The 15268-nt window shown below is 40.6% G+C and overlaps 1 protein-coding gene across 4 annotated transcripts in view; it reads right to left on the bottom strand.

Annotated features, from left to right (window-relative positions):
• The window catches only part of TTC39A (tetratricopeptide repeat domain 39A), a 51672-nt gene that overhangs the window by 4204 nt on the left and 32200 nt on the right, over positions 1-15268 (bottom strand). For 2 of the 4 annotated variants that reach the window (XM_039556261.1, XM_019291698.2), the window contains 6 exons: positions 13982-14073; positions 12881-13001; positions 10244-10355; positions 8307-8421; positions 7525-7641; positions 2718-4561 (listed from right to left, as the gene is read on the bottom strand). In XM_039556261.1, coding sequence (XP_039412195.1) covers positions 4441-4561; positions 7525-7641; positions 8307-8421; positions 10244-10355; positions 12881-13001; positions 13982-14073 — 678 coding nt within the window. In that variant the 3' untranslated portion in view covers positions 2718-4440. Of the gene's footprint in view, positions 1-536; positions 4562-7524; positions 7642-8306; positions 8422-10243; positions 10356-12880; positions 13002-13163; positions 13242-13981; positions 14074-15268 lie in introns of those variants that run through there. The other 2 variants (XR_005602516.1, XM_019291699.2) reach the window with 2 other exon arrangements.

Below are 15268 nucleotides of genomic sequence, written 5' to 3'. Positions count from 1 at the left end.
CCGTCAAGGAGAGAGAAAGCAAGTAGACTTTATTGCAATGCATAATTCTAAAAAGACATTTTGCCTATGCTTAGCCAGCAATGAAAGTAAGTAGGTCCTGAGATTTTAAAAAACCACAGAAAATAATGGAGCACAGCCCAGTCCTACAGAAGCATGGCTGAATTTGAGCAAACACTATGCAGTATTTACCACAGTGCAATGCAGGTATTTATTAGTTCTGTTGCTAATCATAAATCTTAGAGACAGGAATTGACTGGGCACGTCCTTAAAAGAAAGTACTTGTGGGGTTTTTTTTAAACACCTGAAGCAAACCTAGATAGCATCTTTAAAAAATACTCTATGATAACAAATCATTCAATTAAAACACTTGTTGGTACACGCTTTGCACGTAATCTGCCACCAAAATGTATTTGCAGAACATAATGAGAAAAGAAGCAAGTTCATTTCTAGTCTGTTCAGGTTTCCCAATCTCATTCATCAGTGACGTTGCCAACCATTACCCATTTTCCTGTAGAGCCGTAAACAACATGACTCACCTCTTTATCTTCTCCTCTTCCTCCCAGAGGGGAAACAGTGTTGAATGCATTGTTTTGGTCATTTCATATACATTTGCTTTGCTGCTGTGTTTTTATGCGTGAGAAGGCAAAGTAACACATCTTGCAGGTGGAACTGGAGGCTGAGTGTTGTATTTAAACTCCTGGGAGTGCTTTTTGCATTCTGGGACTGACCTGTAGGAAAGCCTTGTCTCACACAGAGGAGCATTAGCTGACGTCCCTGTTGGGCCAGAGGCACACAAGCTGTCAGCCTGTGAGCTTTTAGTCTTGGACCCAGGCCACAAATAACAAAAAATACTAAAGCACTCAATACAGCATTTAATGCCAAAACCAGTGTGAAAGGGGAGAAAATGTTTGAGATGATCCTGTTCTACGCTGCTGTATTTCATAAAATGTGATTTCCTAAGCCAAGTTTTGAGGTGTAAACAGCCCGAGGCCAGGCACAGTCAGAAGGGGACAGTCCTTAAACCATCCATCCTTGATGGCACATGTGAACTGTTGATTGCAATAGAACTGTGTGTCAGTAAGCAAAGCAGGCTCCCGTGCCACAGGTGGAGTTGAGCAATTTTAAGTGTGTGTTTCCAGATCACAGTAGTTCTGTACCATGTTTGTGGCTTCATCAATTTCTCTTCTAGCCATCCAGAAAAGCTGTGACCATATTCAGTTCCAGCCCAGTGTCCTTTGCCCAACAGCTTGTATCTCATCTCATATTACTTACAGGAGCTGGGAGCTGATGCAGTTGCACCTCATCAGACCTCAGCACGAGCTGCTGGCTCTTCAGCCCCTCTCTTCCCTCAGTTCAGTGAGAGACCTTGCATGCAGGGATTCCACATAACAGAGCCCATGATAAAAGGGGTGCCCCTTTTACTGCCTTGCCCTTCCTGCCAGCACCACTTTCAGGTGAGAGCATTATCCCATGGGGCACCATGGCCACTGCTGCAGATATCCAGGAAACTGAGAACGAATTTCTCCCCCTCCTTGGTTACTGGCAGGAAAACACTTACTAGTGCTAGTTTAAAAAAAATGCATTGAAAAAGAAATAAAGTTTGTAGGTTTTATGATAAAGGTCCTACCAAGTGCAGAAAACTTTTCTGCTGTCTGAGTTAGTAATTTTTGTCTTTGGATAACATCTCTGGCTTTGCTGAAGATGGGGAAGAGCTGATTGCAGCAGTTGTTGGCTAAAGATGGTGCACAGAGTGGGTTTCTCAAGCATTGCTCAAGACAGTTCAGTATTTGAATGCAGAAGGAACTGCTCTTTCTGCAGTTGAGGTGTTGACTATATCCATCTGCAGTAGTACTTCCATTTCCTGAATCTTGGGCCATGCTTCAATCTCTGATGTACAATTCCATGACAATATCCACTATTTTCTGCTAAGTGAATACCCTGAGGTGAGAACTCACACATTTGTGTTTCCCCTGATTCACTGCATTTGGGACTCCAGACTGAGGAAGCAATTTACTGTCCTGCAGAGCTGCTCCAGGCACCATGCAGAGAAATGGAAAAACCAGCCCAGCATCAACCTTCCAGCCCAGATTGACCCCACGGAGTCTGGATGCCTGCCATGGAGGAGCACCAAAATGAAGGAACTGATGAGCAGAGTGATGTTGGGCAATTCAAAATATAATACACCAAAAACTTACACAGTGACAATGTACCAGACCTTCCACTCATCTTTTCCTCAAGTGAATCCATACTGTTACAGTCCATAAATCCTCATTGCATGAGGAAGGTGATTATTTCCTATGGCTTGGGAGCCAAGGAGTCAAACATCACAGTGAACTACAAAGCACTCAGCTGAAGCTGCAGATGAGGTCTACAGTGCAACTGGTGCTGGTGTTTGACTAGAGGAGACTAGGAAAGTCTTAGGAAGGCAATGAAAAGCTTAGGAAAATCTTGGGATTTTCATTGCTGCAAAGCATCAGGGAAGCTGGCTGAGTATCACACAGTACATCCTTTGTGTGATGTATCTAAGATCAGGCAAAACCAAGTTGTGGGTGAAATTTCAAAGACAAGGAATGAATCTACACTCAGAAGGATTGTTCAGTTTCTGCAAAGTACAATTTATGCTAATTTTCACATGGCATTGCTTGCTTAAAAGATGCTAAGGCTGCCAAAATATTTGAAAAGGACACAACTGGAAGAAGAGGCGTTATATGCATGAAGTAGAACAAGAAACTTTTTTTATTCTATACAAAGAATGACTGAATTTTTACACTGAAGTCTTGATGTGCAGCTTGTAAATAGCGTAACTGTTTATACCGAATTTTGTCTGAATCGAGACATTTATCTGAACTGAATTTATCTGAGAAAGTCACTTTAAAAATGCGTTTTCCATCTATCATTTTAACTTGGAAAGACTTTTATAAAGGGTATCTATTTTTAAGACAATGCAAGTTCTCCTTGTTGAGGAACTGGTGGTTCTGTCTCCTTGCATATTAATTTACAGTTATAAAACAATTTCATTTCCTTTGAGGAGGCAAAAGCAGAGCTATAAACTGTCAATTTTCTCTTCTGCTGGGAACAATCACTTTAGAAAGGATATTCACTGTGAGGTACATAGATATGAATCTTCCTGACAAACATCTCCATTGGAGAAAAAGGGCTCTCAGAAGACCTCCCATCTCCACCCATCAGAATGGGTAATGGGGAAGAAGCTCTTTCAAAAGGGAGGTAGAAGTGTGCCCCAAAACCCCAGAGGCATACAGACATGGAGCCAGCCTGGAGAACAGCAACCACAAGTCAAAGCTGTGGTACCACTGACTTCACCAGTTTTGCAGCAAAGCAGGAATTCCATGGCGTTGGAAAGCAGACCAAGCTCATTGCTCTATTCTCAAAGCCCCTTACACAGGAAATCTCCCAAAAGATCAATCAAGAGCAAAAAGATAAAGGCCTCTCCTTTGTGCTGAGGGAGCTGCTCCAGCCCCGGCTTCCTCCCACAGGGAACATCAGCCTCTTGCAACATGGACATGTCAGCTTGGGAATCCTAAAAACAGCCACTGTAGGAAGGGATGGGCTGTCACAGTAACTCCAGAATCGCTCCAGCCACTGCAGTGTTGCCATTTCTTAAATGACCTTCAAGGACTTGTGCTTTAAATTTGACATAAGCTTCAGATCATGTTCATTCTGACAGAAGACATTTCCTAAGAACCTTCCATTGTCAAAGAAGAAGTGATGCAGTTTTATACTGTCACCACCTTTCCCCCTGCAATCCTCAGTAAATTAATTCAGCTGCTACAAGCAGCAGACTTGACAGGAAAACCAAACTAAAGAAAAAGTCAAGGTACTTGCATAAGAGAGACCATTCTTTTCACCAGCAGGTTTCTTACAGAAGCAAAAATGGGGCTGGTAAAAGCTGGTATAGAGAAGCTTTCTGTGCCCAACTAGAAACGCCCAGGATCCAGAGCTCCTCCCTGCTGTGAGATTTTCTCACACCATTCCAACTAAGCAGGTACTGGGAAAAAGCAATGTTTTCCTTTTCAACTCCAAGTAGTATGGATCCAAACAAATATTTAGAATTAACTGAGATTAAATCTGGAAATCTTAAAGTTTTGCTGTTTGTTTTTTTTTCAAATGTTCCCCTTTCACTAAGCAAGCTACAACATAATGTTGCGAACACAAGAGAAAGGCACACGATTGAAAAATGAATTACACAGATGTAAGTATTCAAAAAGCCACTGTTGGAAAAACAATATTTTTCAGGGTTATGGTTGGTTTGAGAGATTTTTTGCCATGTTATTACACTAGATTAATGTTTTATGCATCACCTTTGAAATTTTAAGTTATTTGGTTTTTCACTGACTTGAAAGAGAAGGAAAAATAAATCTAAAGTGTTGGTAATTTTCTGCACCAAATTTTGCAACAAACAGAACATCAAAGAAGAAAAAGTTACGACACTGCTGAGGCTCCACAGTGCATTCCATTTTCTGGGGTGGATTTGGCTTGGTGCAGGGCAGCTTGAATTCTGAAATGTGTCCTTGTTTCCATGGAGTAATTCTTGTAGTTTTGTCTGAAACAAAAGAAGATCCACTCTGATGAATATATATATTTTAAACATTTCCAAGTTATCTTTGTATTACTGTTTTAAGCAAAACAACTGTAGACAGCAAAAAAGCCTTTCTTCACAAGCTCCTTTGTTGCCTACTCTAAAATACAAGGCATGTGTTCCTGGCCAAACAAGGCAGCTCTTTGTTCTTTATTTGTAATTCCACTGTCTGGCAATTACCAGAAAAATATAGCTTAATAAGAAATTGAATCTGATCCACTCAATCAAAATACTGAGTCCATATTAATTATCTGTAACATCCACTTAGTTTACATTCAGAAATTAGAATTTCCCCCCCCCCCAAAGTATAACTGACAGATTTGAATACAAATATTTTCAGCATTAAAAAAAATCATTTTAATAAGGTAGACTCATTTCAAGAAAGTAAAGAGGAGAGGGGGGAAAAAAAAAAAGGAGAGAGAGAGAGAAAGAGAACCTGTCCTGATCCAGAGGAGGGGAACATCCCCATCTCCATCCTGTGTTTGCCAACAAATACTGTGTGTAGGAAATGAAGGCAGACAATTTGCTGCTCCAGAGCTTGGAAAGAGAAAGTGGGCACACACCAGATTCCATATCAGCTTTTGAGGAGCAATTCACCATCCCAGGGAAGACTAGCAGGATTTCCACCACACACATCTAGTGCCTGGCTCCGCACCGTCATCTGCCTATAGTTTCCAGTAGCTCTGTCATGCTCTAAAGAGTTACTGGAGCATTCAAAGAATCTGTATTTTCATGGAAAAGCTTATATAAAAAACCAAAAAATTTTCCCCAGGACCACATAGAAAGTGCGGATCCTACTTAGTAGGAATTAGCATGTCAGCTCCTACAGGATGGATACAGAATCCAGATACAAAAGAGGATTAGACCATGCTAATTTTCTTGTAGAAGATATTTGTCATCTTTACAGAAACATAACATTAAGTATTAAACTCTGTGTATCTTAACAGCCTTTCAGTTCGGAATTCATAATTCAAACCAAGCATGGCAGCGTGGTATCTGTCTGTGGCAGTGCCAGTCTCTTGGTGAAAACCAGGAATTCCATGCCCATCCTACACCAGCTTATAATTTTATGTATGCAACACCCAAGAGGCTGACTGAGAAAAGGAGGTGGCGAGGTTCTGCTGTGTGCTGATTTGAAACCTCTTGAAGTTTTTCCTTTAAATTAAATAGATTTTGTCATGCAGAGCCTGTATTTCTCATGAGTACACTGATATTCTTGTTTGTAGTTTACAGTCATACAAATAGAAATATTTCCATGCATGACCAAGCCAAAACTGTTTATCATCTCATCCCACTCTTTCTACCAGAGCTGAGGATCCAAGCCAGCAGCAGTATGTGGATTTAGGTCAGGCAAATCAAGCGTCATGCACCAGCCAAGCGCTTGCCTGCGCTCCTGCCAACTGCAAACAGAATTCTGCAGCCCCAACCCCACCAACGCCCTGCTCTCCCTCTCGTGGCTGCTGAGACACTCAGTGTTTGTAGCTGAAAGCTCATAAACATAGAGCATTTTAATGCCACAGGTGGAAATGTAAGAGCTGCACTTTTATTTATGACTGACTGAAACAAGGGGTTTTGTAATGAGGGGTTTTTTTTTTGCATGTCACAACAGTGTTCAAGAGTTCTTTGAGCACAGCAAGTCTGAGTAGCAGCTTTCAGACACTGGGCAACAGCACATTTTTCAGAGTTGCTGTCTGCTGGTGCACCCCTTTAATCCAAACACCTTCTCCTGAGGGGACCTGAGACACATTCAGAGCTGCCAGGGAAATGTGCAATGGCCAAGCAGCAATGACAGAAGTTCCAGCTGTAATCAGCAGCTCCAAATCATTCATTTCTAGAGCTCTCCTTAAGAGAGATGTGAACAAAGGAAATGAGGACAGGAGAGGTGTGTTTAGAGGAACATGAAGCCAGTTGAAACACTTTCCACTGCACTTTGCTAATGCAATTTTTGCTGCTCTTAATATCTTCCATGAGTCTACAGAGAACCAGGCTCACAAGCACAGGAGATTAAGGATTGCAATATTTTAATTTTTGTGCTGACAGGCTTTTGTCATAATCTTTGGTAGGCTTGATTTGCTACTCTGACTTGCAGAGTGGCCTGACTTGGACAAAAAACAACATAGAAATTCTGTGTGACCTCTCTGAACCGGGCGCAGGCATCGGTTTTGTAGCTGCTGACGCTTGTGGCAGTGACTCTGCACATCTGGACTCGCTCAGGATCCAGGCAGAGGTGAACTACCTTGATGCTGGGATGCTTGAAGAGGGGGAAGAGTTGTTTGGGTTGGATTTCCTCTCTCCCCACCACTGCCAAAATTTGGCTCAGCAGAGAAGTAAAGGTTCAAACAGACGCAAACCCTGTATTTATTAATTTTATAATAAAGAACACATATGATCAAGCCCAACTTCCCAATAAACCTATTTTGCTAGAAAAATCAATCACACAAAACAGTAAAAGCAGGTGTTTAAGTTGCCTCGATGCAGATGAAACAATACAAAGATACCAAGTGTAACCTGAAGCATTATCTTAAATGTATTTCATCAAGGAAAGAAACAGGCACTGCTGGCCATCAATTTAAGTAATGCTATTTTAGCCATAACACAGAGCTTTGATTTAATTTAATACATCTTTTATATGAATAAGCAAATAGACTACAAAGATTATTACATTTTGTTACACATGGATTATTTCTTATGGAAACTTTTGACATTTAGATTAAGATATTTAAATTTTTTTGGCTCTTTTTGCAAGTCCCAAACTGAACAAATGTAACACCTACCACTGGAAAGGTCCAAACCAAAACTAAGGCATGCACACTCCCACAGGAAAAATGAAATGAGTTTCCACGATATTAATGAAATGCTTCTGCTTCCTGCTAACCGGTAAAACACCAAACTGACCCATCAGACACCAACACAGGCTTTTCACTTACTTTGCTTTTTCCAGAAGTTTTATTGCTTCTTCTCTTCTATCCTGCTCCAGATACAGTATTGCCAGCTCCAGCAAGGCATTTGGAATTAGATAATGGTCATATTTTATCTTCTTCTCACTGCATTGGAAAAGAAATAGCCTAGAGACCTTGAAATGATATATTGTTTCCCTCATTTAACAGGTCCAAACACAAATAACTAGGAGATTAGCTAAGATCAGAAGGAGCTATCAATCTCTATTACAACACTTGTCATGTTCTCTATCTGAAGCTCTCTTCTGGGTTATTAAATGTGTATTTTGCATAAGCATCCTACACAATATGTATAATCTCAGGATTAGAAAATAATGCCTTTATTATCAGGAAAGTGTTAGAAAAGATGACAACATCATGAGCTCTATCCATGTGAGCTGACAAGAAGAGGTGCCATGCACCACATGATGTGCAGAAGTTCCCATTGTAATCACGCTCCCACCTGCAGAGTGCCTTTGGCTTCTTGGGTACAGCTTCTTCATGACCAGGAAGAGGAAGGGGGCAAAAAAAGTAAGTGGTATCTGAAAAATTTTGTGCACCTACAGTCCCCCCAAAAGGAGAAAATACCTCAATAAAAATTGCATATTTGAAATTCTTCAACACATGGCTAACAACACTGGAAATTAAAATTTAAATACCTTGAAGTAAACACTAAAGATACTGCAGTCCTCTCCCTTCTATTCATATCATGGCTACATCTCCTCTTACTTGAAACTCAAGAGCTCTCCTACATGCCAGGTATGAAAACTTACTTTAAATAGATGTAATTAAAATGGTCTTCTGCTTCTGAGATCTTGCCCAAATGCTTGAGGCATAATCCCTTTAACAGCTTTATCACACACCGGTCATCTGCCAGTAGTTCTGTAGCTGCAGGAGGAAGTAAATGGCACATTTTAGAAAACTCTAGAACAGAAGAGACTTTCCTACCTGTAGGGAAACTTTCAAAGGTAAGTGTCAGCACAGTCCATCTACTGAAACACAGAAAAGAACTAGTTGGTGAATTTAATGCAGAGACAAACACACATCAAGCTTTTCAAAAATTGATCAAACTTTGTGCAAAAATTGTTAGGATGTTCTTTCCCTCCCTACTCCCACTGAAAGGCTATTCCACAGTCTTACTGCTCTGACACCTAAAAACTAATTTAGGGTGTCCATTTCGTAAATACTGAAGTCAAATTTACAGTCTCTCCACCCTTTGCCTTTATTGCCCTGTACAACTCTTCTGCTTCCTGACTTGTAGTCTCATAGTCCATTCATGGGCAAGAATTTTGTCAATTCTCTACCTTCATTTGGCTAAATAAAAATATGTGAAACTTTGCTACCTGTACCTCACATCCTACCATTTCTTCTTTGGAGTTTATACTTCTGAGTGCCCAGAGTCTTACCAGCCTCACCTAGTTCTAAGTCCTTATTATCAACACCCTTTCTTCATCAGAAAATTTTGCATAATACATTTCAAAGAAAACTACTGGGTTTTTCATAGCCAATCCACATAGGCAGCTTACTCTTAAAAGTTTACAAGCAAAAATCTTCAGCTTAGTTGCTCATTTCCAATTCATTAAATATGCCTGAAAACAGCAAGTCAGTATTTGAAACAGGCAACACTTTAATTTGTTGGCATGTTTAAAATACATCCCAGTTTTCAATTTCATGTCCTCATAGTGTTCTAGAAACATGAATCGGCTACAAATCCCTGCAAAATGCAGCCTTACCCACAGTTTGCCAACTGAGAAAAAAAATGGAACAGGGAAATACTGTTGATGATGAAACAAAATGGGTGACAAAGAAGGTGAAATGGTCAAAGGCCTTTTTCTAGGATGTCACCTTCACTGAAAATATTTTCCCATTCTCTTTTTCAATTAATTAAAAATAGATAGTTTCAGCCAGTCTTTCAGGCAACCCTTTCAAATCTTGTGTAACTCACTGCACAGAAGTCCAAGGCCCTAGAAAAGACTGCAATGCAGTGTTTTAGCCTATATTCCTTTATCAACAGGGGCTTGATCCTTTTGCAGGAAGGTTGCATATAAAAGTAATGAGATCAAATATTGGTCAAGGAAAAACTTTGTGAGAAAAGCTGTGCAGACTGCTTGAACTCCCACAGGAACTGGGAAAGACTGACAAGAAATAAACACCAATTCAATTTTCTCATGGATAGTGAATTAAGAGACTGAGAGAAAATGTGGTAGCAGAGCCTGTTTCAGTTAAATCCTATACTGTGCTCATTGACAGGAAGGCCATCCCTTGTGTCCTGGATTTCTGCAGCACACTGGTGACACCAGCCAGCCCAAAGGTCATGTCATAAACTGACAGCACTTTTAAAACAAAAAAACAAACTCCTCTCCTATTTTATCCTTCAAAATTGAAATATCTGAGGTTAACAAAGCTTCAGGATCCAAATAATCAAGCCAATGCATATACTGATTTTGATCTAGCAAAATAAACAGTCCTTTAACACATCATAAACCATTCCTAACATACATTTGTGGATAGAAAATCACTTACTATTATTTTAAGTTATTGCTATATTAAAAATAAAAAATATTCCTATCTGCATAAACCATTTATGGTTTCCTTATCTATGTTCCTCCTGTGATCCAATTAACTTTACTAATGACTGTCTCTCTATTCACAGATAATATCTTTAGCTATTGCCCTGTAAAATAAATGCTTAAACCGTACCACTGGTTACCTGAACTTCTTGCCAATGCTTCTTCTGCTTCATTTAAAGTCTCTAACATGCCTTCTGTTAAGTTGGGACATTTTCCAATTACAGCGTAGCCATTCCAGATATACATCATTTCCTAGGGTCAGGGAGAAATGACAGCATCATTAATTACAGCACTGGATAAATGTAGTTGTCAAATACTTCAGTTTATCTCTGCATGATGAAAAAGTTACAGCTTCCTTAAATAAAGTCAGTTTGTCAAAACGTATTTTCATTGCAACTGAAAACTTGTTACACTGGTTTTCAGAACAAATTAGCCCTGGAAGACACCTCAATAGCCACTTACTGCACACAATGCAAAGGACATTGCTTGAACAGAATGCAAACACAATCTCACTTACAGAAGAAGGCAAGCACCAACAAAACAGACTTAAAACATTGACGGTACATGGATAATCATCCTTTCATTAAGGTCTCCCCTCGTTTTTCAGCTCTCTCCCAGCCAAGGCAGTAACACCCATAAATAAATGTGAGGTACTGCTTCCACAGAAAAAGTATGAAATCTCAGGACAGCAAGACAAACCCTCTAAACTTTAAGCCAAGCTTCAAACAAACTGACAGAATTTTAAATCTGAACTGTAAACCTCTTACATTCCTCAGGTTTGTATGACGTTCCCAAAGAAAGTAACTTCTTTATTATTCAACTGTCCTTAGAGTAAATTTTATTAAAACTATTGGCTGAATTCCTATTTGCTCTCGGGGTTCTTAGAGTATATCACCAAATGCCCATTGCTACTACCAATCACAAAGTGAAAGATGAAAATATTACAACTGGCCTCCATGACATGTTATTTAATCATAAAATCACAGAATATCCCGAGTTGGAAGGGACCCACCAGGATCATTGAGTCCAGCTCCTGGTCTTGCCCAAGAGCACCCCAAGAATCCCACCCTGTGCCTGAGAGTGTTGTCTAAACACTTCTTAAGCTCTGTCAGGCTGGTGCTGTGACCATTCCCTGGGGAGCCTGTTCAGTGCCCAACCACCCACTGGGTGAAGAACCTTTACCTAATACCAAACCTAAACCTTCCCTGACACAGCTTCATGTCATTCCCTCAGGCCCTGTCACTGATCACCAGAGAGAAGAGATCAGTGTCTGATGTATTTATTCTATTTATTTACCTGACCTTGTCTGCATGTGATAATTTAAAGCATTTGGATAAAATTTTTATATAGAATAACTGAATTGTGGAACTAGGGCACAAAAAGTTGTCAGGCTAGAATAGCTGAAACAGCATGTTAACCCCAGTCGCTGTTGCTTTCACCATCTGGTCTCTGTTGATTGGAAAACCTGTGCTGAGCTTACTGTACCTAGTGCAGATTCATTAACATGGTTTTCAAAGAGAAGTGTTCAAACCACATTTATTCAAGGCTAAATCTCTGAGCTAAGACTTGCTTGAGGACTCACTCCTTCCAGCAAGTCCCCTGATAATGAAAAGAAAAATCCTGGAGATGAGATTCTGCCCCCAGTTCCACATCCATAAAGTGCTTTTATCTGTTCAGCTGCGGCATCTGCTGCCTTGGAAACGCAACTGCACAGCAGCCAAGGACGCGGTGCCCGGCCAGAGAGCTCCTGGTACAGAAACCTGCTCTGTCAAAATCCCATTAGGATAGCCCAGCCAAACCCCAGGTGTGAACACTCCTTCCTCTCTGAAACCTGAAAGGAACATCAAAGTAACCTAATTATTTTTCTCACTTCACTCTTATTAGTGGAACGTAGCCCCTGGTGAATACCCACACTCTGCTGTAACAACTATTTCTTCAAGAGGCAGAGCGTCACATACCCTTGGTGGGCTGGGGAGTGGTCTCCAAGGGGCTCTCCTTGTTCTGGCATTTTTTTAAAGAGTATTTACTAATTATCCAACTCCTTCTTAAAAGCATAACAGCTCAAAGTGCTGCAAGTGTTAACACCACTGCACTTGGCAAATCCCTGGACTCAAAACCCTTTTATGTTCTCTTTTACATGTTCTTTGTGGACAGATTTTTGTAACTGCACCATGAATGGGTGTCTCATGCAGCTGGCCACAGGGAACAGGCCAGCATTACAGGGGAAAAAAAACTAAACAAAAAAACCCCAACAGTCGCAATGGTTTCCTGGAGTGGCCAAAGGAGTCGGTTGTTTCATCCCAGCACCCGTGAGCTGCTCTGGAGAGCACCAAACTGCAATCAATCAGGTGCACATTAAACAGCTCCTTACATGTAGTCCCCAATCCTTCCATTGTTTCCTTGACACCACTCCTCCTTGTACCTTAAAGTCCTCTGTTAGCAAATGACACGACAGAAGAGACCCAGGGCAAAGTTCCTCCAAAGGGAACCAAAAGAAAGCTGTTGGGAGCACGCTACTCTATAGCTGGAATAATGAGTTACACATGCAACACATTTACGTGTCACAAACAACTGGCTGAGTTCCCTGTGGCTGGTGCATGCCCCAGTTTTACAGCATTCCTCACATTCATTTGGCTTTGCTTTGGGAACATTCCAGTCTCCTGCAGAGGTTTTACCTTAGAAACAAGGAAAGATGTTTTATTCCAATTACCTCGGGTTTATTTCTCTAAATTACAAAAATGTTGAAAAGGGAGTGTATGTGCATATTTCTGACTTACCAAAGGTGGGACAGGCAAAGGAACAGGGTTTGAAGAAAGATACCGTCGTGCTTTCCGAATTGCAAACTTCTCTGTGGGCAGAGATTTCCCTGCAATTTTCAGTTTCAGACTGGGAACAATCCTGAAAGTTTAAAGGAAAATGTAAGGAATTTTACCCCTGTGAACCTCTGGGATGAAGACATTCAAACTAAAAAAAAAAAAAAATCAAAACAAGGAGAACTTAAAAAAGCTGTTACACACTGGGCTATTGCTACCTTGGGGAAGCTGAGCCATACATACTCACAAAAGCTGTCTTTATGCAGGGCACGTTTATCTCTAGGCTTCCTCTTTAATCAAGCAGGAGGAGAGGGACTCTTCCCCACTGAAAGATTAAATTAGATGATGCACCTGACTTATAAAGGGCTCATCTCTCTTCACAGACTAAGAAAGAGGCAAACTAGCTTTTGTCTTCCCGTTCTCCCAAAGACTAAAACTATTCACTTCATAATGGATTCCAAATTCAGTGAAATCTGTTTATAATGATTACAAAAGACAGAGAAAACTTGAAAAGTATCATGTAATCACATTTTAAAAAATTAGATTTCATACAAAAATTGTAAATCCTAAAGTAACCAAATTTTCTTTGTTCCAGCAGGCTGAAACATTACTTTAACACAGTGAGGTTATCTCACTTTTTTATAATTTATAATTATAAATTATAATGCATAGATCCACTTGCACATTTAATTATTTCTTACTTCTCTGAGACTCAGAACCCAAGAATCAAATTGCGCTGATGTTCCCACTAAGGAAGAACACATCTTGCAGCTCAATCCATTGAAGGCTTTCACATCTTACATTCCATTTTGATTAAAGGAAGCAACTGAAAAAGAATGTATTACATGGAACAGCAGCAGCCACTGTATGGCCAGGAGAAACCTGCTGTCTGAACTCAGGGTCCACTTTAGCCTAAAGGATGTTTAACTCTGCAATTTCCTACCAATCCAACCCTATTTGCACAAATCTTCAAATCTGCATGATGAATAACTTTGCCTCTCTTCCCCCAACACTGTGACATGAAGAGATAGTAACCAGTTGTAACTGTGAGTTTGTAAATTTTACCTAAATAATTCAGCTTCACTGTCTCCAAAAGGACTGCAGTCATCTGGTCCAAACATACTGAGATAAGCAGCTTTCATGTAAATGTAAGTAGCCTGTAAATGCAATGAAGAATATCTATACAGAAAAATGAATTTACAGCATCATCTTTATTCATATAAAGCGCAAAACAGCAACATAAAGGGAAGAAGTTCCTACCTTTGTTCACAGTCTTACAAAAATTTAAGAGAGAAGTATTTTAGAAAGTGAGTACAGAATATTGTTTTTAAATCATATATGTCTTTGTTTAGTATGTATCAGCTTATAGTTTGTGTCCAAATTCCAAGAACAAATCTCATGCTTGCTTAAAGTAAGTTTTTAATACTCTTAGGAACACATGCTAGAAAACCTAAGATAAGGTCATGCTCAGAGAAAAAACCTAGTATTATACAGTCTCTGTGTCCCATCACGACTTGGCGACATATCCCAAATAGTAGGTTCTAGAAAACAGTCACTCCCTGGAGTTCAGGAGAGCAGACTTTGCCCTCCTCAGGGATCTGTATGGTAGAGTACCATGAGATAAAGCCCTGGAGGGAAGAGGGGCCCATGAAATCTCATTAATATTCAAGAATCACCTCCTCTAAGCCCAGGAGCAATGCGTCCCAAAAAAAAGAGGAACTCAGCCAAAGACTCCTGGAGGCCCATGTGGGTGACAAAGGAGATCCTGGACAAACTCAAGACACAAAAAGGTAACCTACAGAGGGTGAAGGGAAGGGCAGGTAGCCCGAGAGGAATACAGAGAAATTGTCTGAGCAGCCAGGGATCAGGTTAGGAAAGCTAAAGCACTGATGTCTGGCCAGGGATGGCAAGAGCAATAAGAAAAGACTCTATTGGTATGTTGGTGATAAAAGCAAGACGAGAGAAATGTGGGCCCTCTCTGGAAGAAAACAGGAGACTGGGTTACCCAGGATCTGGAGAAGGCTGAAGCACCCTGACCCAGGATCTGGAGAAGGCTGAAGCACCCCGACTTTTTTCCTCAGCCTTCACCACCAAGTGCCCCAGCCTCCCTGCCCAAGTCACAGAAGCTGAAGGTAGAGAATGTGAGATGAACTGCCCAGTGCAGAAGTCTGGGCTCAAGACCATCTAATGAACCTGAAGGTGCACAAATTCATGGACCCCGAGGGAAATGGTGAATAAAGTTGCTAAGCCACTGCCCATCATATCTGAGAAGTCAAGTCAGACCAAGGAAATTCCCACTGACTGGAATAGGGGAAACATAACCCCCATTTTTAAAAAGGCAGAAAGGGAAGA

This window comes from Corvus cornix, chromosome 8, assembly GCF_000738735.6.
Source record: "Corvus cornix cornix isolate S_Up_H32 chromosome 8, ASM73873v5, whole genome shotgun sequence".
NCBI classification, from domain to species: domain Eukaryota; kingdom Metazoa; phylum Chordata; class Aves; order Passeriformes; family Corvidae; genus Corvus; species Corvus cornix.
Note: the sequence above shows the minus strand (reverse complement) of the source record. Positions and strands in the feature narration are given on the sequence as shown.